The following is a 25,545-nucleotide window of genomic DNA, read 5'->3' as shown; positions in this document are numbered from 1 at the left end:
AAGGAGATCCAACCAGTCCATTCTGAAGGAGATCAGCCCTGGGATTTCTTTGGAAAGACTGATGCTAAAGCTGAAACTCCAATACTTTGGCCACCTCATGCGAAGAGTTGACTCGTTGGAAAAGACTCTGATGCTGGGAGGGATTGGGGGCAGGAGGAAAAAAGGACGACAGAGGATGAGATGGCTGGATGGCATCACCGACTTGATGGAGATGAGTTTGGGTGAACTCCAGGAGTTGGTGATGGACAGGGAGGACTGGCGTGCTGCAATTCATGGGGTCGCAAAGAGTCGGACACGACTGAGTGACTGAACTGAATTGAAGTATATTAATATGAGATCTAAGCATTTCTCTTTAACATTTTTGACAGTGAATCTATGACTTTCTTATTTCTCAAACTGTAGATGATTGGATTTAACAGAGGGATTATGACCATATAAAACAGAGAGTCCATCATATCTTGATCATCTGCTTGTGTAGATCCAGGGCGAACATACATAAAGAGAAGAGGCCTATAGTATAAAGAGACAGAGAGGAGATGGGCTCCACAGGTAGAGAAGGCCTTCCTTATGCCTTGTACAGACTTCTTTTTTAAGACTGTATGAAGAATAAGTGTATAAGAGAAAAGAACAGTAAGAATAGTGAACACCTGTATTGACCCAGAGAAAATAAATACCATCAGAAAATTAATGGAAGGATCAGTACAGGAAATCTTAAATAATGGTACAATGTCACAGTAAAAGTGATGTATTATGTTAGAATTACAGAAGGTCAATCTCAATAAAAAAGCATTATGAAGTATGGCATGAAAAAGGCCACCTAAAAATGATGAAATTAATAGCCGGATGCATAATCTTTTGGTCATAATAACTGGGTAAAGTAATGGTTTGCATATGGCCACATAGCGATCATATGCCATTGTTGCCAGCAGAAAACATTCTGTGGTTACACTGACTGCAAAGGAAAAAAATTGTATCTTGCATTCAGTGAGAGACATCATTTTGCTCTTTGCAAAGAAATTGACCAGCAACTGGGGCGTCACTGTGGATGATATCCAGGCATCCACAAAAGCCAGGTTCCCAAGGAATAAGTACATGGGAATGTGAAGGTGAGGATCACTGCAGATGAGAGCAATCAGACCAAGATTTCCCACGATGGTGATAAGATATATCATCAAAAACAGCAAGAACAGGGGAATTTGCCATTCTGGTTGATATATGAATCCTGTGAGAATAAATTCTCTCAGCAATGTTGCATTTTCCTTTACCATTTCCTCACTGAGTGTTACCTGAAATGAAATGGAGAAAATGATTTTTTTTAAAGTCACAAGGAATTTAAAACATGAAGATATGTGGAAGAGAGTTGAAATAAACCATGTATATCAGAATGTCCTCTTAGGTTTGTTATTATCTTTGAAATGAATGAGGTCTCTTTGGTTGGAATAAAAATAAATACAATTCAAAAAATGTGAAGCAGTGAACACATTCAGAAAAATGAAAAATTCTAAATAGATGTTTGAGCATAGAGTTGAGTGTAATAGGGAAATTCTGTCTGAAACATGGCTATAGGTTCAGGGAAAAGAAGCTTGATGGACCTGGATAATAAATTGAATGTCATGTGAAGAATCTTGAACATTATTCATCAGGTAATAAACATGCACTGAAAATAAGAGATGGGAGTGGCACTGTAAGAGTTTTTAAAATAAATATGTTTCTATGGAAATTGGCTGCAGAAATGAAAAAGTAAAATCAGGAATAAAAGTCAAGAAGCTGTTGCTATTGTCCACTAATTTCCAAACCAGATTATACCAGATCAACATTTTCTTAGGAACTTTTTGTGCAAAATATAAATGATAAAGTTTTACTGTAAAAATTGATTTAGTGGTTCAGAATGAAGTATAATGATCTGTGTTTTAAACTTACTTTTCAAGTGATTGAAATACATATGAAGTAACTAGTCCTTGAGAGAAGTGATATTCGGAGTGATGAACAGGGTGAAGACATACATACAAAAGAATCCAGAGTGTGCGGCTGCTACTGCTAAGTCGCTTCAGTCGTGTCCGACTCTGTGCGACCCCATAGACGGCAGCCCACCAGGCTCCCCCGTCTCTGGGATTCTCCAGGCAAGAACACTGGAGTGGGGTGCCATTGCAGAGTCACCTAATACTGAATGTGAAGATGGTTGTAAGTGAAGAATAGAGAGGGGTCTCTTGGTGCTTGAGTAGATTTTCATTGAAAATAGCTTGATAACTGTTATGCAGTGGCTAGTTTGTGGAGATAGTGATCTCTGAACATCTAAGTGATATACTTTACGGTATGAGTTTTCCTTGAGTTTATTAGAAATAAATGTCTTGGGAGTGATTGAGGGTAGCTTAGAGCATACCGGTATATGACATCTTTATTAGAGAATGTGCACCAAGTGAAGAAGGAGAGTGAAAATGAAAAATAAGTATATTAAAGAGGTTATAGAGGATTCATGTCACTTTTTTGTATAGCCAGTATCTGACCCTCTTTTCCACCCTCCTGCCACCGGTGGCAGGTATCTACCACCTACTCTGGAATCCCAGAGAATCAGAAACTGATTTTTCCATTCTTCTTGCACCTAGAGTGAGGGGACATGATATAAATTTGGCAAGTCAAACCCACCTACAGTGGATTTGAAATGTAGAGAGAGAGAGTGACAAAGGGACAAGGGCAAAAAAGGGTTTTCTTTGCTAAGGTGGCCATGGCAGCAATGGAAGACTTCAGAAAACGCGTCCTGCACCCACACCAGTGTCACTGTCAGTGCGATCAGGGGCATCAAAGCCAGTAGCAGTGACAACAGCTCCCAAGGAGCTAATATTGGGACATGATTTTGGTTGTTGACTGGCTGCCTTTTTTCCATCTGTTGCTGCCATTTTTCCATCTGGTGCCTCTAATCTCACTAGCATTTCTGTGTTAAAGAAAATTTCTATTCAAGAAAGCATTTCATGTTGGAACCAGTAGCCCTGTTTGTCAGTGAGGAAAGACAGGGAAAGACCAGAAGAGCAGAATGATCAGAAAATCAAGGGGAAACTGGAGATATGAGGGTTATGAACTTAAAGAGATGAAAGATACTCAAGACGATCAAAGAAGTGTATAGTGTCAGATGCCAAAGTAAATGAACAGATGAGACATGGAGTGAACAAATGTCATTGAGTATGAAAATTAAGAGATTTTTAAATGACTTTAGTGAGAGAAGTGTCCATTATGTGATGGAGTTGACACCAGAGAATAATGAAAAGAACACGTGGCACAATAGTGACAAGGATGAAGTAGAGAATCCAAGATCTGGAGAACAATCTGTTGTTCTACTCACCGTAGACAGATATAAAATTTTTCTCCTGTAGATAATTTTTTTTTAAGTTTTCAAGAAAAGGAGAGGAAGGCATCAAGTAGAAAAAGGAAGCAGGAGAATTGGAAAGATAAATTTGGGTGGGTGAAAAATTCACAAGACGGAAGAAGAGAAATAGGCATAGACCCATAAGTATAAACATAGACGCCTAAGACAAGCCACAGAAGAGAAGTAAGGGTATGTAGGAGGAAGATCGAAGATGGTAAAAAGGGAAAGGCTAAGATGTAGGCATTAAATATTTACCTTAATTCTGGTTTTCATTAAGAATTGTCAACCATGGGAATCCTTCCTTTTTCTTTTATTCTTTTATTCAAAATTTCATTTTTGTATGAAATTTTCATATGAAATAGATTTTCATCTTAAATTTTACCTTAGAATCTTTGTGATGCCTGTAAGTATATGATTTCTGCTTATAAAGCTCTTTCCATATTTGAGTTGCTTTATCTTTGTTATTATATTGGTTAGAATTGAATTTCTCTAGAAGTCCTCCTGGTTTTACTTGACACACTTTTCTCCACCAGATTATTTTTAGCAGAATAAAACTGAGTGAAATAGTGACCCTTAGTTTAGGCTACATAAAAAATCAGCAACAGTATTTGCAGTTGTTGATTTTTTTTTGAATGGGCTTCCTTCTATGCAATCCTAAGTCACTAAATAATTGAAAATTCTCAAACTCAAATATATATATGTGTATCCTTAATTCAGAAATGCTGGAAATAGCAGTAGAAGAGCATTTTCTGCATATTTCCTGATACATGTATATAAAATGTTCAGATAAAGTATTGTCAGAAGTATGTGAAGGATAAAGGGGTTAAAATTTAAGTGACTTAACTTAGAAATTTTATTCAAAGAATGTCATCAAGTAAATAAAATGTATTTTTCACTAAGAATAACTGGAGAGAATTCTTAGCTATTAATCATTATGAAGTGATATTTAAATACTGTTTACGTTGTTCAATTTTCAATTCATCAAAATTTATCTCATGAAGTCCTTATAGTTATGTTCACAGATAGTAAAACATTATCTGTGTTTAGGCAGTAATCCAGGCTTACAATCATTTTTCTTGTTTAAAGTATAGTCACTGAATAAAAAATATATATTATTCACTATTTGTTTTCTATATTCACCTGACTTTATTAGCATTTTGTAAACCCAGCCTAATATTACTGAGAATTCCTTAGTATTTTAACTTTATATGTAAAGAACAATATGCAAAGAATAGTAAATATTACAGAAGTATTTTCTCTTACCCAATTGTAAGAAATTTTTAAAATGCTTCAAAATATTAAACATTCTAAAATAGAAAAAAATACAGGAATGGCAGGAATGGCATATAAAACAGGTCACAGTTCTTTGCACACTGATTCATTTTTGAGGCTTTATTTTCCAAGCACAGGAAAGTGCTGTTAATATAAATTTTCTTCAAAGCCAAGAGTCAACTAGTTGTGTAATTGTGTGCTTTTGTCCAAAGAAGAAGGAGTGAAGAACTAAAATTCCCCTAGTATTATTGCCCAAGAATTCCCTTTAAGACAAAACCAAGCTGTTCCTCTGGGAACTGTAGATTTGAGCATTCAGGAGAAGTCCAGGTTGCCCCAGAGGGCATTATAGCCTGTGAAATCATAAACACCAAGTTATTGTAGACAGTTCCAGTTTTAACAGTTGATAATTGCATTTTATGTCACTACTTTCCACCAGGTATGATGTTTCTGGAATGTCTGTGCAAACCCCATTTTATCTGTAAAATGTTACTTTGTGTACTTTGATTAGTATGGTGTTGCCTGAGCTAATCATGATTTTAATGAGACCACCGTTGTAGATTCCCTTCAGGAGCCAATAGTTGTCTTCCTCATGCAAAGTGTAGCTCACCTTCTAGACCTATAGGAAACTTGCCTCTTTAACCTTAAATCTGATGAACAATCTTACTAAGCAAAAATCACTGAAGGAACAAGGGAAAACAAAGACAAAGATCTCAATGGGAGGTGACTGGGTCAGTGCTTCAAAAACTTAATGTCTCTGAATCTCCTGTAAATATTGTTTAAAGCAGATTATTTTTCAGTGGGGCTGCATGAAGCGTGTGGCTCTTCACATCTAAGGAGGTAATGTCTGTGAAAGCTTGTGATACACATGGCACTTGCCACACACAGGATCCTCCGTCATTGGAGGACACAGAAAATTACAGGGCTTATCTTATTGGAGTCACATAAAATGAGATTTAAGAAGTAAAAATTACTAGATATAAAATGGATAAGATATAGGATGTAGGGAATATAACCAATATATTTTAATCACTCTGTATAGAATATTATCAATAAAAATGTAGAATCATTGTTTTATAATTAAATCTACTATAATATTAGAATTATAATTTCATTCTTTTACATGTAGCTCTCCAGTTTCCCAAGAACCACTTATTGAAGAGACTGTCTTTGATCCATTGTATATTCTTGCCTCCTCTGTGGTGGACTAATTGATCATAAGTGTGTTGGTTTCTTTGTGGGATTTCTATTCTGTTCCATTGATTTATATGTGTGTTTTTGTGCCTGTATTGTACTTTTTTGATTACTGTAGTTTTGTAGTATGGTCTGAAATTAGGAAGCTTGATTCCTCCAGCACTGTTTTTTATCCTCAAGATTGTTTTGGATGTTAATATATAAATTTTAAATTATTTGTTTCATTTCTGTTAAAAATACCATCGATAGGGGTTGCATTGAATCTGTAGATTGCCTTGAGTAATATGGTTATTTTAACAACATTGATTCTTCAAATCCAAGAACAGTTTATTTTTCCATCTGTTTGTGTTGTCTTCAACTTCTTTCATCAACATCTTATAGTTTTCAGAAAACAGGTCTTAAATAAGTTTATTAAATTATTAATTTATTATTAACTTAAGTATATTAATTAAGCATATTAAATTATTAATAAACTTATTAAATAAGTTTATTCCTAAGTATTTTATTCTTTTTGACTTGATTGTAAATGGGATAATTTCTGTGATTTCTCTTTCTGATAGTTCATTTCTAGTGTATGGAAATGAAACAGATTTCTTTTTTTTTTCTTCTAATTTTATTTTATTTTTAAACTTTACATAATTGTATTAGTTTTGCCAAATATCAAAATGAATCTGCCACAGGTATACATGTGTTCCCCATCCTGAACCCTCCTCCCTCCTCCCTCCCCATACCATCCCTCTGGGTCGTCCCAGTGCACTAGCCCCAAGCATCCAGTATCGTGCATCGAACCTGGACTGGCAACTCATTCCTTACATGATATTTTACATGTTTCAATGCCATTCTCCCAAATCTTCCCACCCTCTCCCTCTCCCAGAGTCCATAAGACTGTTCTATACATCAGTGTCTCTTTTGCTGTCTCGTACACCGGGTTATTGTTACCATCTTTCTAAATTCCATATATATGTGTTAGTATACTGTATTTATGTTTTTCCTTCTGGCTTACTTCACTCTGTATAATAGGCTCCAGTTTCATCCACCTCATTAGCACTGATTCAAATGTATTCTTTTTAATGGCTGAGTAATACTCCATTGTGTATATGTACCACTGCTTTCTTATCCATTCATCTGCTGATGGACATCTAGGTTGCTTCCATGTCCTGGCTATTATAAACAGTGCTGCGATGAACATTGGGGTACACGTGTCTCTTTCCCTTCTGGTTTCCTCAGTGTGTATGCCCAGCAGTGGGATTGCTGGATCATAAGGCAGTTCTATTTCCAGTTTTTTAAGGAATCTCCACACTGTTCTCCATAGTGGCTGTACTAGTTTGCATTCCCACCAACAGTGTAAGAGGGTTCCCTTTTCTCCACACCCTCTCCAGCATTTATTATTTGTAGACTTTTGGATTGAAGCCATTCTAACTGGTGTGAAATGGTACCTCATAGTGGTTTTGATTTGCATTTCTCTGATAATGAGTGATGTTGAGCATCTTTTCATGTGTTTGTTAGCCATCTGTATGTCTTCTTTGGAGAAATGTCTGTTTAGTTCTTTGGCCCATTTTTTGATTGGGTTGTTTATTTTTCTGGAGTTGAGCTGTAGGAGTTGCTTGTATATTTTTGAGATTAGTTGTTCGTCGGTTGCTTCATTTGCTATTATTTTCTCCCATTCTGAAGGCTGTCTTTTCACCTTGCTAATAGTTTCCTTTGATGTGCAGAAGCTTTTAAGGTTAATTAGGTCCCATTTGTTTATTTTTGCTTTTATTTCCAATATTCTGGGAGGTGGGTCATAGAGGATCCTGCTGTGATGTATGTTGGAGAGTGTTTTGCCTATGTTCTCCTCTAGGAGTTTTATAGTTTCTGGTCTTACGTTTAGATCTTTAATCCATTTTGAGTTTACTTTTGTGTATGGTGTTAGAAAGTGGTCTAGTTTCATTCTTTTACAAGTGGTTGACCAGATTTCCCAGCACCACTTGTTAAAGAGATTGTCTTTAATCCATTGTATATTCTTGCCTCCTTTGTCAAAGATAAGGTGTCCATAGGTGCGTGGATTTATCTCTGGGCTTTCTATTTTATTCCATTGATCAATATTTCTGTCTTTGTGCCAGTACCATACTGTCTTGATAACTGTGGCTTTGTAGTAGAGCCTGAAGTCAGGTAGGTTGATTCCTCCAGTTCCATTCTTCTTTCTCAAGATCGCTTTGGCTATTCGAGGTTTTTTGTATTTCCATACAAATTGTGAAATTATTTGTTCTAGCTCTGTGAAGAATAGTGTTGGTAGCTTGATAGGGATTGCATTGAATCTATAAATTGCTTTGGGTAGTATACTCATTTTCACTATATTTATTCTTTCAATCCATGAACATGGTATATTTCTCCATCTATTAGTGTCCTCTTTGATTTCTTTCACCAGTGTTTGATAGTTTTCTATATATAGGTCTTTAGTTTCTTTAGGTAGATATATTCCTAAGTATTTTATTATTTCTGTTGCAATGGTGAATGGAATTGTTTCCTTAATTTCTCTTTCTGTTTTCTCATTATTAGTGTATAGGAATGCAAGGGATTTCTGTGTGTTGATTTTATATCATGCAACTTTACTATAGTCATTGATTATTTCTAGTAATTTTCTGGTGGAATCTTTAGGGTTTTCTATGTAGAGGATCATGTCATCTGCAAATAGTGAGAGTTTTACTTCTTCTTTTCCAATTTGGATTCCTTTTATTTCTTTTTCTGCTCTGATTGCTGTGCCCAAAACTTCCAAAACTATGTTGAATAGTAATGGTGAAAGTGGGCACCCTTGTCTTGTTCCTGACTTTAGAGGAAATGCTTTCAATTTTTCACCATTGAGGATAATGTTTGCTGTGGGTTTGTCATATATAGCTTTTATTATGTTGAGGTATGTTCCTTCTATTCCTGCTTTCTGGAGAGTTTTTATCATAAATGGATGTTGAATTTTGTCAAAGGCTTTCTCTGCATCTTTTGAGATAATCATATGGCTTTTATTTTTCAATTTGTTAATGTGGTGTATTACATTGATTGATTTGTGGATATTGAAGAATCCTTGCATCCCTGGGATAAAGCCCACTTGATCATGGTGTATGATCTTTTTAATGTGTTGTTGGATTCTGATTGCTAGAATTTTGTTAAGGATTTTTGCATCTATGTTCATCAGTGATATTGGCCTGTAGTTTTCTTTTTTGTGGGATCTTTGTCAGGTTTTGGTATTAGGGTGATGGTGGCCTCGTAGAATGAGTTTGGAAGTTTACCTTCCTCTGCAATTTTCTGGAAGAGTTTGAGCAGGATAGGTGTCAGCTCTTCTCTAAATTTTTGGTAGAATTCAGCTGTGAAGCCGTCTGGACCGGGGCTTTTGTTTGCTGGAAGATTTTTGATTACAGTTTCAATTTCCGTGCTTGTGATGGGTCTGTTAAGATTTTCTATTTCTTCCTGGTCCAGTTTTGGAAAGTTGTACTTTTCTAAGAATTTGTCCATTTCTTCCACGTTGTCCATTTTATTGGCATATAATTGTTGATAGTAGTCTCTTATGATCCTTTGTATTTCTGTGTTGTCTGTTGTGATCTCTCCATTTTCGTTTCTAATTTTGTTGATTTGATTTTTCTCCCTTTGTTTCTTGATGAGTCTGGCTAATGGTTTGTCAATTTTATTTATCCTTTCAAAGAAACAGCTTTTGGCTTTGTTGATTTTTGCTATGGTCTCTTTTGTTTCTTTTGCATTTATTTCTGCTCTAATTTTTAAGATTTCTTTCCTTCTACTAACCCTGGGGTTCTTCATTTCTTCCTTTTCTAGTTGCTTTAGGTGTAGAGTTAGGTTATTAATTTGACTTTTTTCTTGTTTCTTGAGGTGTGCCTGTATTGCTATGAACTTTCCCCTTAGGACTGCTTTTACCATGTCCCACAGGTTTTGGGTTGTTGTGTTTTCATTTTCATTCGTTTCTATGCAAATTTTGATTTCTTTTTTGATTTCTTCTGTGATTTGTTGGTTATTCAGCAGCGTGTTGTTCAGCCTCCATATGTTGGAATTTTTAATAGTTTTTCTCCTGTAATTGAGATCTAATCTGACTGCATTGTGGTCAGAAAAAAATGCTTGGAATGATTTCTATTTTTTTGAATTTACCAAGGCTAGCTTTATGGCCCAGGATGTGATCTATCCTGGAGAAGGTTCCATGTGCGCTTGAGAAAAAGGTGAAATTTATTTTTTTGGGATGAAATGTCCTATAGATATCAATTAGGTCTAACTGGTCTATTGTATCGTTTAAAGTTTGTGTTTCCTTGTTAATTTTCTGTTTAGTTGATCTATCCATAGGTGTAAGTGGGGTATTAAAGTCTCCCACTATTATTGTGTTATTGTTAATTTCTCCTTTCATACTTGTTAGCATTTGTCTTACGTACTGTGGTGCTCCCGTGTTGGGTGCATATATATTTATAATTGTTATATCTTCTTCTTGGATTGATCCTTTGATCATTATGTAGTGACCTTCTTTGTCTCTTTTCACAGCCTTTGTTTTAAAAGTCTATTTTATCTGATATGAGTATTGCTACTCCTGCTTTCTTTTGATCCCTATTTGCATGGAAAATCTTTTTCCAGCCCTTCACTTTCAGTCTGTATGTGTCCCCTGTTTTGAGGTGGGTCTCTTGTAGACAACATATGTAGGGTTCTTGTTTTTGTATCCATTCAGCCAGTCTTTGTCTTTTGGTTGGGACATTCAACCCATTTACGTTTAAGGTAATTACTGATAAGTATGATCCCATTGCCATTTACTTTATTGTTTTGGGTTCGAGTTTATACACCATTTTTGTGTTTCCTGTCTAGAGAATATCCTTTAGTATTTGTTGGAGAGCTGGTTTGGTGGTGTAGAATTCTCTCAGCTTTTGCTTGTCTGAAAAGCTTTTGATTTCTCCTTCATACTTGAATGAGATCCTTGCTGGGTACAATAATCTGGGCTGTAGGTTATTTTCTTTCATCATTTTAAGTATGTCTTGCCATTCCCTCCTGGCTTGAAGAGTTTCTATTGAAAGATCAGCTGTTATCCTTATGGGAATTCCCTTGTGTGTTATTTGTTGTTTTTCCCTTGCTGCTTTTAATATTTGTTCTTTGTGTTTGATCTTTGTTAATTTGATTAATATGTGTCTTGGGGTGTTTCTCCTTGGGTTTATCCTGTTTGGGACTCTCTGGGTTTCTTGTACTTGGGTGATTATTTCCTTCCCCATTTTAGGGAAGTTTTCCACTATTATCTCCTCAAGTATTTTCTCATGGTCTTTCTTTTTGTCTTCTTCTTCTGGAACCCCTATGATTCGAATGTTGTAGCATTTAATATTGTCCTGGAGGTCTCTGAGATTGTCCTCATTTCCTTTAATTCGTTTTTCTTTTATCCTCTCTGATTCATTTATTTCTACCATTCTATCTTCTAATTCACTAATCCTATCTTCTGCCTCTGTTATTCGACTATTTGTTGCCTCCAGAGTGTTTTTAATTTCATTTATTGCATTATTCATTATATATTGACTCTTTTTTATTTCTTCTAGGTCCTTGTTAAACCTTTCTTGCATCTTCTCAATCCTTGTCTCCAGGCTATTTATCTGTGATTCCATTTTAGTTTCAAGATTTTGGATCAATTTCACTATCATTATTCGGAATTCTTTATCAGGTAGATTCCCTATCTCTTCCTCTTTTGTTTGGTTTGGTGGGCATTTATCCTGTTCCTTTATCTGCTGAGTATTCCTCTGTCTCTTCATCTTGTTTAAATTGCTGAGTTTGGGGTGTCCTTTCTTTATTCTGGCAGTTTGTGGAGTTCTCTTTATTGTGGCGTTTCCTCACTGCTTGTGGGTTTGTACAGGTGGCTTGTCAAGGTTTCCTGGTTAGGGAAGCTTGTGTCGGTGTTCTGGTGGGTGGAGCTGTATTTCTTCTCTCTGGAGTGCAATGAAATGTCCAGTAATGAGTTATGAGATGTCTATAGTTTTGGGGTGACTTTGGGCAGCCTGTATCTTGAAGCTCAGGGCTGTGTTCCTTTGTTGCTGGAGAATTTGCTTGGTATGTCTTGCCCTGGAACTTATTGGCCCTTGTGTGGTGCTTGGTTTCAGTGTCGGTATGGAGGCATTTGATGAGCTCCTGTCAATTAATGTTCCTTGGAGTCAGGAGTTCCCCAGAGTCAGGGTTTGGACTTAAGTCTCCTGCTTCCGGTTATTGTAACACTGAAACAGATTTCTGTATATTAATTTTTATCTTGCTACTTTACTTAATTCTTTGATGAATTCTAGTAGTTTTCTAGTGTTATTTTTAGGATTTTCTGTGTACAGTATCATGTCATCTGCAAACAGTGACAGTTTTGCTTCTTCCTGTCCAATTTGGGTTCCATTTATTTGTTTTTATTCTTCTATTACTATTGCTAGGAATTCCAAAACTACATTGAATATAAAGGCAAGAATGTGCATTCTTGTTAAGAAATCATTTTTATATTCAGTTCAGTTCAGTTCAGTTGCTCAACGTGTCCGACTCTTTATGACCCCATGAATCGCAGCACGCCAGCCCTCCCTGTCCATCACCAACTCCTGGAGTTCACTCAAACTCATGTCCATCGAGTCAGGTGTGATCTGGCCATCTCATCCTCTATCGTCCCCTTCTCCTCCTACCCCCAATCCCTCCCAGCATCACAGTCTTTTCCAATGAGTCAACTCTTTGCATAAGGTTGCCAAAGTACTGCAGTTTCAGCTTTAGCATCATTCCTTCCAAAGAAATCCCAGGGCTGATCTTCAGAATGGACTGGTTGGATCTCCTTGGAGGCCAAGGGACTCTCAAGAGTCTTCTCCAGCACCACAGTTCAAAAGCATCAATTCTTCGGTGCTCAGCCTTCTTCACAGTTCAACTCTCACATCCATACATGACCATGGGAAAAAATATAGCCTTGACTAGACGAAACTTTGTTGGCAAAGTAATGTCTCTGCTTTTGAATATGCTATCTAGGTTGGTCATAACTTTCCTTCCCAGGAGTAAGCGTCTTTTAATTTCATGGCTGCAGTCACCATCTGCAGTGATTTTGGAGCCCCCAAAAATAAAGTCTGACACTGTTTCCACTGTTTCCCCATCTGTTTCCCATGAAGTGATGGGACCAGATGCCATGATCTTCGTTTTCTGAATGTTGAGCTTTAAGCAAAGCAACTCCTGTAGCTCAATTCCATAAAAATAAATGACCCAATCAAAAAATGGGCCAGAAAACTAAACAGACATTTCTCCAAAGAAGACATACAGATGGCTAACAAACACATAAAAAGATGCTCAACATCACTCATTATCAGAGAAATGCAAATCAAAACCACAGTAAGGTATCATTTCACGCCAGTCAGAATGGCTGCGATCCAAAAGTCTACAAGCAATAAATGCTGGAGAGGGTGCAGAGAAAAGGGAACTGTCTTACACTGTTGGTGGGAATGCAAACTAGTACAGCCACTATGGAGAACAGTGTGGAGATTCCCTAAAACTGGAAATAGAACTGCCTTTATGACCAAGCAATCCTACTTCTGGGCATACACACCGAGGAAACCAGGATTGAGAAAGACACATATACCCCAATGTTCATTGCAGCACTGTTTATAATAGCCAGGACATGGAAGCAACCTAGATGTCCATCAGCAGATGAATGGATAAGAAAGCTGTGATACATATACAGAATGGAATATTACTCAGCCATTAAAAAGAATACATTTGAATCAGTTCTAAGAAGTGGATGAAACTGCAGCCTATTATACAGAATGATATAAGCCAGAAAAAAAAAAAACACCAATACAGTACACTATCGCATATATATGAAATTTAGAAAGATGGTAATGATAACCCTGTATGCGAGACAGCAAAAGAGACACAGATATATAGAACAGTCTTTTGGACTCTGTGGGAGAGGGTGATGGTGGGATGATTTGGGAGAATGGCATTGAAACATGTATATTATCATATATGAAATGAATCGCCAGTCCAAGTTTGACGCATGATACAGGGTGCTTGGGGCTGGTGCACTGGGATGACCCAGAATGATGGGATGGGGAGGGAGGTGGGAAGTGGGTTCAGGCTGGGGAACACATGTACACCCGTGGCAGCTTCATGTCGATGTATGGCAAAACCAATACAATATTGTAAAGTAAAAAAAAAAAAAAAAAATGTATCCTGATCGAGGACATGTTTCTCCTTTAAGAACCTTCTGACTAATCCTGTCATTGTAAAATGTAAATTGTGGTAGTGGGTCTGGTAAGGCCTTTACAACCTTCAGACATTCTTTTGATTTACTGTATCACCCAATGAAAAAAGTATATCGCTCCCTTGCTAAGACTAGGAAGGGGGGCACTCTCCATCCACCTTCTGGTCTCTGTGTCAGAAACTTTCTCTGTCCATTGTTATACTTTAATAAAACTCTGCTACAGAAAAGCTCTTGAGTGATCAGCCTGGTCCCTGGTCCCAAAACTAAATCTTCTTCTTAGGAGATCATGAATCCAACATCGTTCACTGTTATCTATCATTATTTCATGTATATTTTTAGTGTTTCCATGGAATGGTTTAATCAACCATCACCAGTGTTCCTGACAACCAAGTGAACTTAACAATATAAAATCATGCTTTACTCTTAAGTAATCATTAAGTAATTCATAGGTAATTTTGCATTTCTTTTATAAAGGAATCAAAAAGATATCTTGTCCAAAATGTGATTTTAGCAGAAGTGTATATTTCCTCTTTTCTAGCATGCTACTAAGTTTGGTTCAGTCTCTCAGTCATGTCTGAGTCTTTGCAACCTCATGGACTTCAGCATGCCAGGCTACCTTGTCCCATTACCAACTCCCAAAACTTGCTCAAACTCACATCCATCGAGCCAGTGATACCATCCAACCATCTCATCTTCTGTTGTCCCCTTCTCCTCCTGCCTTCAATCTTTCTCAGCATCAGGGTCTTTTCCAGTGAGGCAGTTCTTCACATAAGGTAGCCAATGGCTTGGAGCTTCAGCTTCAGAATCAGTGAACACTTCCAATGAACACTCAGGAGTGATTTCCTTTAGGATTGCCTGGTTTGATCTTGCAGTCTAAGGGACTCTCAAGAGTCTTGGCCAACACCACAGTTCAAAAAACATCAATTCTTCAGCACTCACCTTTCTTTATGGTCCAAGTCTCACATCCACACATGACTACTGGCAAAACCATAGCTTTGACTAGATAGATCTTTGTTGGCAAAGTAATGTCTCTGCTTTTTAATATGCTGTCTAGATTTCTCATAGCTTTTCATCCAAAGAGCAAGTGTCTTTTAATTTCATGGCTAGAGTCACCATCTGCAGTGATTTTGGAGCCCAAGAAAATAGTGTTTCCCTATCTATTTGCCATCAAGTTTCCGGACCAGATGCCATGACATTTGTTTCTTGAATGTTGAGTTTTAAGCCAGCTTTTCCACTATTTTCTTTCACTTTTATCAAGAAGCTCCACAGTTCCTCTTTGCTTTCTGCCATAAGGGGAGACCTTATGCATATTTGAGGTTATTGATATTTCTCCCAGCAATCTTGATTCCTGCTTGTGCTTCATCCAGCCCGGCATTTCACATGATGTACTCTGCATATAAGTTAAGTAAGCAGGGTGACAATATTCAGCCTTGACATACTCCTTTCCTGATTTGACACCAGTCTGTTGTTCCATGTCCAGTTCTAACTGTTACTTCTTAACCATACAGATTTCTCAGGAGGCAGGCAAGACAATCTGGTATTCCCATCTCTTTAAGAATTTCCCACAGTTTGTTGTGATCCACACAGTCAAAGGCTTGGGCATAGTCAATAAAGCAGAAGTTTTTCTGGAACTCTCTTGCTTTTTTCTATGATCCAGAGGATGTTGGCAATTTGATCTCTTGTTCCTCTGCCTTTTCTAAATCCAGTTTGAACATCTGGAAGTTCTCAGTTCAGGTATTGTTGAAGCCTCACTTGGGGAATTTTGAGTATTAATTTGCTAGCATGTGAGATGACTGCAACTGTATGGTAGTTTGAGCATTCTTTGGCATTGCTTTTTTGGGGATTGGAATGAAAAGTGACCTTTTCCAGTCCTGTGGCCTCTGCTGAGTTTTCCAAATTTGCTGGCATTTTGAGAGCAGCACTTTCACAACATCATCTTTTAGGATTTGAAATAGCTCAACTGGAATTCTATCACATACACTAGCTTTGTTCTTAGTGATGCTTTCTAAGGCCCACTTGACTTCACATTCCAGGATGTCTGGCTCTAGGTGAGTGATCAGACCACTGTGATTATCTGGGTCATTAAGAATTTTTTTGTATAGTTCTTCCGTGTATTATGCCACCTTTTAAAATATCTTCTGCTGCTGTTAGATCCATACTGTTTCTACCCTTTTATGCCCATCTTTGCATGAAATGTTCCTTTGGTATCTTTAATTTTCTTGAAGAGATCTCTAGTCTTTCCCATTCTAGTGTTTTCCTCTTTTTCTTTGCACTGATCACTGAGGAAGGCTTTCTTATCTCTCCTTGCTATTCTTTGGCACTCTGCATTCAAATGGGTATATCTTTCCTTTTCTCTACTTTGCCTTTCATTTCTCTTCTTTTCTGTTTTTTGTAAGGCCTCCTCAGACAACCATTTTGCCTTCTTGCATTTCTTGTTCTTAGGGATGGTCTTGATCACTGCCTCCTATACAATGTCATGAACATCCATCCATAATTCTTCAGGCACTCTGTCTATTGGACCTAATCCCTTGAATGTATTTGTCACTTCCACTGTATAATCATAAGGGATTTGAATTAGGTCACACCTTAATGGTCTAGTGGTTTTCCCTACTTTTTTCAATTTAAGTCTGAATTTTTCAATAAGGAGCTCATGATCTGAGCCACAGTCAGCTCCTGGTCTTGTTTGTTTCTGACTGTATAGAGCTTCTCCATCTTCCACTACCAACAGTATAATCAATCTGATTTTGATATTGAGCATTCAGTGATGTCTACATTTAGAGTCATCTTGTATTGTTGGAACAGGGTGTTTGCTATGACTAGCGTATTATCTTGACAAAGCTGTTAGCCTCTGCCCTGCTTCAATTCGTATTCCAAGGCCAAATTTGTCTGTTACTCCAGGTGTCTCTTGACTTCCTACTTTTGCATTCAGGTCCCCTATGATGAAAAGGACATCTTTTTTTGTGTTAGTTCTAGAAGGTCTATAAGTCATCATAGAACCTTTCTACTTAAGCTTCTTTGGCATTAGTGGTTGGGGCATAGACTTGGATTACTGTGATATTGAATGGTTTGCCTTGGAAACAGAGATCATTCTGTCATTTTTGAGACTACACCCAAGTATTGTATTTTGGACTCTTTTATTGACTATGAGAGTTACTCCATTTCTTCTAAGGAATTTTTGCCTAAAGTAGTAGATATAATGGTCATCTAAATTAAATTCCCCCATTCTGATCCATTTTAGTTCACTGATTGCTATAATGTTGATGTTCACTCTTGCCATCTCCTGTTTGACTACTTCCAATTTACCTTGATTCTTGGACCTAACATTCCAGGTTCCTATGCAATATTGTTCTTTACAGCATGGGTCTTTACTTCCATCACCAGCCACATCTACACGTGGGTGTTGTTTTCACTTTAGTTCAGCCTCTTCTTTCTTTCTGGAGTTACTGCTCTTCTACAGTAGCATATTGGGCACCTACTGACCTGGGGAGTTCAACATGCTACTAAAGTGACAGAAATGAAGTTCAAAGATGAGAAATGTCTGTAAAAGAAGTGAGAATTAGATCACATCTATGAACTAGGGATTTTTGTGAATTTGTGGAAGGCATAAAGTAAAATATTTGTGATTGCACTAAAGGATAAGAACTAGCAGAGGAATCTATATACCAGGCGTATAAAAGAGAAGTCTGCACAGGAATTCTGAGCTTCTGAGAGGACCCCAACCGTCTGTTCTGTACTCACCCAACCTAAAGTAAGTCTTGAGAAGTAACAGACTTTGTTCGTATCGCCATAGTGTGACAGACTACTGATTCAAAGGAAGGTCAATTAGAGAACCAGACCATTGTGATGGCAGAAGATAGTAGCTTTTGTATTATCAATCCAGTTTGGGGATTGTAATAATGAATGAACAAGTAAAATCAAGACAGCTCGCATTAAAGCATCAGTACACTGAGACTGTTATACAACAACAAAATTTTTTAAATATAGATATATTCAATAACATAGATTTTCTTAGGAAAAAAGTAAAAGCAACTAAATTATGATCCATTTCTATTCTTTGTCCAAGGGCTTGGGAATATCCCTCTTGGGAACAAAAAAAGGGCAGATCACCCAGTCTAGCCTTGTGAAGTGGACCTTCAAATGATAGGATAATTATATTTTTTTAATGCTTGTATATTTTAAACCAATGTTTAAACCAAACAGGTGTTTAAACCAAGCATCCAACTGAATAGCTTCTCCTTGATATATGCTATAGTCTATCCCAGGAGCCAATCATAATGATAAAAAGAACAAGAATATAGGTAACTTTATGTGTGTAATGCTTGCAATTATCATTAAAGAACCTTAAGAATGTGAGTTGTGTGCTGTAGCCATCTAAGCCCCAATGTCTCCTGGGCTCACTGCAAGATTAAAAATGAGTGATATATTCTTACTGCACTCTATGTATTTGTGCTGTCATATTCAGCTCAATTTTATAAATATTTCAGAGATACTTATTCAAGACTTCATGTGTGTAAGCTGCAGTGTTGCAAAGTTATGCTCATTACTGCAAAAGATAGAGACTAAGACATCTAATTTATATTAAAAAAAAAAGAAGCTTGTGGTCCCCAAATAAGTATTATATTGGGTTGGCTAAAAAGTTTGTTTTGTTTTTTCTCTAAGGTGTTATTGAAAAACCCAAACAAACTTTTTGGCCAACCAACAGGAGATCAAATGTGACCTAAGAAATATGAAAGAACTGACTAAACATTGCTATCTTCTTCAGTATAATATGGAAATGCATTATGAATGCTGTAATATATGAGAAAAGCTTTGGATTAAGGACACCATTTGAGTTGTAAATAAAGATGAATGTATTGTCAATAAACTGTATATTCTCTGTGGACAGACTTGTATTAGCAAATGCATGTATCTGTGTAACTTCAGGGTGTCTGGAAAGCTTTCTGCAACTCATTTTGGGTATAAGACAAGGTCCATTAGTAGAACTGTGGGGTCAGTGACTTCTGAGTTAAACCAAGATATTATTTGAAAGGACCATACAATGGATGGTGAGAAAATCAGGCAGCAATCAGGAGGATAGAAATGGAGGTTGAGGTAGAGATAGAAAGATATGCAATAGTGATAGAGTAAGTTAGAAAGATGTAATACAGGGGGGTGTGGATATAGATACAGATGTCTATGAATGTATGTATATGTATTTCATGTAATCTGGACATACACATGAACAAATAAATATATGCATGACTACATCTACAGAGCTAAATACAAATACTGTATTTGTACAGTATCTATCAGCAATGTCAATCCTGTAAAAGTTATTGAAAAGGGATATGATTTAATCATAGTTCTGTCTATGAAGTATAACCTGGCAACTATGTTTAGGACTTTTGAATACCAACATGATAAAAGGAAAGTTTTGCAAAAGACAGAGGCAGATAGCTTGTAGGATAAGGTCCTCAGTACATCAGTAAGTAGGTGTACGGAATTTCAGTGTTGTAAAAGGAAAGGCAGGAGTGGACCCAAAGATAGGTCTCTCATTGTACTTAGAGTATAGAGTGAGATGAAAACTAATGTTAAAGGACTTGAGGACACAAAAATATCCAAAATCTTGCTCAGTTTTTTGTCTTTTCCAGCCACCCACTAGGCACTATGACATTATATCAAGTTAACGTTATTTGAACTTTTGTAATATGCATTCAAAATCATGTAAACACTGCATGCCAGAAAGATTTATATATTATTGATTCATTTTAAAAGTTTCCCTTTAAAAAATCTAGCAAGATTGACCATTTCCTTCCTATTGTGCCACTTTTCTTCTTTAAGCCCATCCCAATTAAATTCTGCAGTCTCATCTAGCTTTCTAATTAGTGAAGGTTTTCAGATTATCCTACAAAATACAGGGACAACTGGGAAGTGACATCATAGACAGTGAGAGCCAATTCCCTCTTTTTGTTGCTCATGGACAATGACTGGGCTAAGAGCATCCTCTTAACATTTGACTCTCCCTTCACTTTCTTAACTTGCTTCTCATTTTTCTTCATTGCTTTTCCCATTTCTTTTTATTTCTCTCTGGTATATGACTGTTGAATCCCCATGGTGATGGGGGAATTCACCATGTCCCAAATAAAGTGGACTGAAAGACCTTTTGGTTTGCAGCAGAATTCTTGTGATTTACACCATTTCATTCAAACACACTGCATACATTGTGGATTTATATGCAGTTGAGTCTCCAGGCTGTGCAGCTATATTACTATCAAAGACAACAGAGTCAAATCCTATTAGAGGAACATTATTATTTCAGTGCCTAATCATTTTATAAATCTACATTATAAAATACACAAGTATGTAAAATATTTTGTTTCCTGCTTCAATTATTCTAATGTGACATGAAAATTGTTGAAACTTCCTTATGTTTTTGAACAGTATACATGAATATCTTAAGGAGTATGTTAGTGCTAACAACTTAAGTCAAAACACTAATTATAACTGTAAAAAACCTTGAACCCTAACCCAATCTGAACCACATATAATCTGCACAATTTTGTGACTATCAGTAAAAAAAAAAAAAAAAAAAGAACTGATAATAGTATGAGATCTAAATATTTCTCTTTAATACTTTTGTCAGTGAATCTATGACTTTCTTATTTCTCAGGCTGTAGATGATTGGATTTAACAAGGGAATTATGACAGTGTAAAATAGAGAATCCATCATATCTTGATCATCTGCCTGTGTGGATCCAGGGCGCACACACATGAAGAGAAGAGTCCCATAGTATAAAGAGACAGATAGGAGGTGGGCTCCACAGGTGGAGAAGGCCTTTCTTATGCCTTGTACAGACTTATTTTTCAAAACCGTATGTAGAACAAATGTATAAGAGACAAGAACAGTCATAATGCTGCACACTTGTATTGACCCAGATGAAATAAATACCATTAGGACATTAATTGAAGGGTCAATACAAGAAATCCTAAACAATGGCATGACGTCACAGTAAAAGTGATGTATTATGTTAGACTTACAGAAGGTTAACCTGAACAAAGCACCTACATGAATCATGGGATGAATAAGCCCTGCTACAAATGATGAGACTAACAGCTGGATGCATAGTTTGTTGGTCATAATCACTGGATACAGTAATGGTTTGCATATGGCCACATAGCGATCATATGCCATTGTTGCAAGCAGAAAGCATTCTGTGGTTCCACCAAATGCAAAGGAAAGAAATTGTAACATGCATTCAGAGAGAGATATCATTTTACTCCTGGCAAAAAAATTGACTAGCATTTTGGGGGTCACTGTGGATGATATCCAAGAATCCACAAAAGCTAAACTCCCAAGGAATAAGTACATGGGGATGTGAAGACGAGGGTCATTGTAGATAAGATAGATTAGTCCAAGGTTTCCCACAGTGGTGATGAGGTATATCACCAAGAACAACAAGAACAGGGGGATTTGCCACTCCAATTGATAGGGAAGTCCGGTGAGAACAAACATTGACAGCAGTGTTGCATTTTTAGGATCCATGCTCCCTGAAATGAAATGCAGTAAATGTAAGATATAAGTAGATGTAAATGACCCCATGGACTGTATCCCCCCAGGCTTTTTCATGGGGATTCTTCAGGTAAGAATACTGGAGTGGGTTGCCATGCCCACATCCAGGGGACCTTCCCAACTCAGGGATCGAACCTAGGTCTCCCACATTGCCGGTGGATTCTTTACTCTCTGAGCCCCCAGGGAAGCCCAAGCAGATGTAAGCTTTATAAAAAGAGTATTGGAAGAAAGTAGTTGAAACAAAGTCATACACTTATCAGAGTGCCTTAAATGTATTTAGTACTAGCATGCCCACTCCAGTATTCTTACTTGGGTAATCCCCCAGAGGAGCCTGGCAGGCTACAGTCCATGGGGTCACAAAGTGTTGGACGCAACATAGCAACTAAACAACAACAAATAGCAATGGAAACTAATTTTGGAAATTGGTGTAGTGGAAAATGCATTTATTGCATTAAAAATGTGGGAGAATGAAAGGATAAAGAAAAAGACTGTAAACGTTAGCTAAATTTATGGAGATAACCGAATGTGTGAGGGACATTCTGTCTAGGATATGGATGAGATTCCAGGGAAAAGAAATTTGAACTATTACAAAATAATTTGGATGTCATGTGAAAGATCTTGAACTTTGTCAGACAGAAGGCATACACTTGGAATTTTTAATACAAGGAGCCACATTATATTTTTTAAAATAAATATTTGGTAGTGTATAAAAACTCTGTAGGGGAGGGAAATGTGTCAGGAATACTAATTAGGGAGCTGATACTCTTATTGAATTGTTCTCAAATCAGAATACACATCAAAATTGGTGAAATATTTGTACAAAATACAGATTATGCAGTATTATTGTAAATATATGTTCAAGAGGGCAAGAATGAAGCTCAACAATCTGCATTGCAAAAATTCCCTCCAGTTGATTCAAATTCATGTGAAGCTCTGGTCTCTCTGGTCTAATTTACTACTAGCAAACCATTCCGTATTCTTGTTTGGGAAATCCCACAGAGGAGCCTGGCAGGCTATAGTCCATGGGGTCACCCGTGATGAGGAGGGAAAAAAAGATAGAAATAAATCAGAATGTAGAGTCACTAAGACTCAGTAACTTAGATGTGAAGGAGGTGGTCAGTGAAGGAGAAAGGAGACAGAGTTGGATATATGGTCATCACAAATTGAATTTGAGAATTCAGATGTTTGGGCCACTTTGTGGAGAAAGCATCTTCTGAATATCCAGGTGGGATAGCTTACTAGTATGTTTGTTAGCACTGAATATAAACAATGACTTTGGAGTATTTGGATAACTGAAGGCACACTTATGAATGACCTAATCATTAGAAAGTGTGCATAAGGACAAAAGAGGAGGATATAGAAAAGAAAATCGGCAAATTTTATTAAAGAAGTTTTGAAATAGATACGTATCATTTTAGATAGCTGAAAATGATCCTCTTTTCTACTACGTGAGTCTTGGTATCAGGCAAAGGCTACCACTTTAGAAGTCAAAGGAGCCAGAAACACTTTTCCATCCCCCTGCAACTAGAGTAAGGGGACTTGATCTAGATTTGAATAGTCAAACGTACTAACACTGGATTTGTAACATCGAGCATGGAGCAAAGGGACAGGACAAAATGAATTTGGGTTGCAAAGTCAGCCAAGGCAGCCATATCAAACCCTAGGAAATGCTTCTTGCATCTGCACCAGCTGCATTGTCAGTGTGAGCTGTGGCTTCCACAATTCAGCAGCTGCGATAGGAGCTCCTACTGAGCAAGTGTGGAGATTTGATTTGGGCTACTGTCTCACTGTATTGTTTTCTTCTGTTTCTGCCCATTTATCAGCAGATTCCTCTAATCTCCCTGGAATTTCTATGTAATAGTCAATTTCCATTCAGCTAACTAGTTTTCTGTTACAAACAAGTGCCCTAGCTTTAGCCAAAGAGAGATAAGGGAGAGACCAAAAAGATACACTGAGAAGAGTAATCAGAGAAGCGGAAGGAAGAACTGGAGAGTTGAGTGTTGTAAACATGAAGAGAAAAAAGACACAAGGACATAATGAAGTGCAACACTGATTGGCAAAATGAATGTCCCCCTAGAACAGGAGGTGAACAATCATTGAATCTGGGAAATGAGAGATTTTTAGTGTCTTTAGTGAGAGGAGTTCCCAATTTATGATAGAGTTGAGGCCAGAGAATAGTGAGAAATGAACAGGAAGCATCGCACATAACATGAAGAGAATGTTTTTGAGTACACCAAGAAAAAAATGGATAACAATTATAATTTTTCTACTTCCTATAGATAAAAGTTATTTTTTTTTCCTGTAGAGTATTTAAATACATATTTTCTAAAGTGTTTTGACACAGGTTTTGTTGACCTTCCCTGGTGGCTCAGATGGTAAAGAATCTGCCTGAAGTGCAGTAAACCCGGGTTCAATCCCTGAGTTGGGAACATCCCCTGGAGAAGGGAATGGCAACCCACTCCAATATTCTTGCCTGGAAAATTCCATGGACAGAGGAGCCTGGTGGTCTACAGTCCGTGGGATTGCAAAGAGTCAGACATGACTGAGGGACTAACATTTTCACTTTCTTTCACATTTTCTGAAGAGAGGAAGGCACCAAGATGAGAAAGAGGATAGAAGTAGAAAGGAGCAATTGGGTGAGTTATTTAAAAAAATAAGTCAAGAAATATAAAAAGCATAACAGAAACATGGATAGAAAACTGTAGGAAAGACAAGACAATGAAGACAGGTAGTATCAGATAAACACCAAGAAGGAAATATGGGGAAAATTTGCAGGTAAATATTTGTCTTAATCCTGGTTTTCATTAAACGTCAACACTGGGAATCCTTCTGTATTCTTTTTTTCAAAATTCAAAGATTATCTTCCTAGGGAATTTGTGTATGACACAGAGAATTTAATTTTAAAGTTTACCTTAGAAACTTTGACTGTTTTTAAATATATTAGCATTGCTGGAAAGTTCTTTCCATAATTAATTAAAAATTAACATATATTTTATTAGAGTGATTAGAGCTGATTTTCTCTAGAAATCCTGCTGTGTTTATTTGAGAGCACTTTCTTCTCCATTAGTTTTTCTAGTAAAATAAAACTGAGCCAAAGACTGGAGCCTAATTCAAGTAATATAAATAACCAATGCCAGTAATTCTAGTTGTCAAATGTATTTAATTTGGAATAGGCTCCGTTCCTTGCCATTCCAAAGTAAAGGATAATTGAAAATGCTCAAATTCAATAAGTGTGTGGGTCTTTATCATAGGGGAACATTTTATGCATATTTCTTACAATATATATTAAAATACTGAATAAAAGTATTCTCAGAAGTAGGTGAGAGAATAGAGAAATTAATATGTAAGTGACTTACCTTAAAAGCTCAGTCAGCAACTGTGATTAATTAAGAAGAATGAAACTTTTAATCAGAATACCCAGAAAAATTTCTTACGTAGGAAACATGTGACCTATATTTAAAGCCAGTTTAAATTCTTTAAGATTCTAGTTCACCAAAACTTATGAAGTCTTTATAGTTATGTTAGAAAGATAATGAATTATCATTGAGGGACAATTCAGTCATACAGTTATTTTGCTTATCTAGATTTAGTCACAAAAATATGATATATAGATATTTCATATTGTTAATTTTTTTCGCCTGCCTTTTTGACATCTAGTAAGTCAATCTAAAATTATAGATTTTACAGTATTCTGCCTGTTTTACCTAAGAATGTTATGCCTTATAGAAGTTATTTCTCTTTTACCCATATCTTGTAAGAAATTGTGGCAATCCTTTCAAAGAGGTAGGCTTTTTAAGTAGAAAATAATGCAACATCACTGGAATGATAATGACACAGGCCACAATTCCAATTCCTTGCACATTCATTTCCCAAGGTCAGGAAAATTTTGTTTATGTAAATTAGCTTTGAACAGAAGAGTCAACCAATTATATGAAAGGGTTCTTCTTAAACCGAAGAGGAAGGAATGAAGCACTAAAATTT

The 25,545-nt window shown here is 36.8% G+C and overlaps 2 protein-coding genes across 2 annotated transcripts; both read right to left on the bottom strand.

Moving 5' to 3' along the window:
- Positions 1 to 338: 338 nt before the first annotated feature.
- On the bottom strand, positions 339 to 1,268 carry OR5H13 (olfactory receptor family 5 subfamily H member 13). The gene has a single exon (NM_001390634.1). The coding sequence runs from the start codon at positions 1,266 to 1,268 to the stop codon at positions 339 to 341; it is 930 nt and encodes a 309-aa protein (NP_001377563.1).
- Positions 1,269 to 20,607: 19,339 nt separating this feature from the next.
- On the bottom strand, positions 20,608 to 21,537 carry OR5H31 (olfactory receptor family 5 subfamily H member 31). Its single transcript, XM_002684692.3, has one exon. The coding sequence runs from the start codon at positions 21,535 to 21,537 to the stop codon at positions 20,608 to 20,610; it is 930 nt and encodes a 309-aa protein (XP_002684738.3).
- Between the last annotated feature and the right edge of the window lie 4,008 nt (positions 21,538 to 25,545).

Source organism: Bos taurus, chromosome 1 (genome assembly GCF_002263795.3).
Source record: "Bos taurus isolate L1 Dominette 01449 registration number 42190680 breed Hereford chromosome 1, ARS-UCD2.0, whole genome shotgun sequence".
In the NCBI taxonomy this organism is placed as follows: domain Eukaryota; kingdom Metazoa; phylum Chordata; class Mammalia; order Artiodactyla; family Bovidae; genus Bos; species Bos taurus.
The sequence above is the reverse complement of the archived record's forward strand: the minus strand, read 5'-3'. Positions and strand labels throughout refer to the sequence as shown.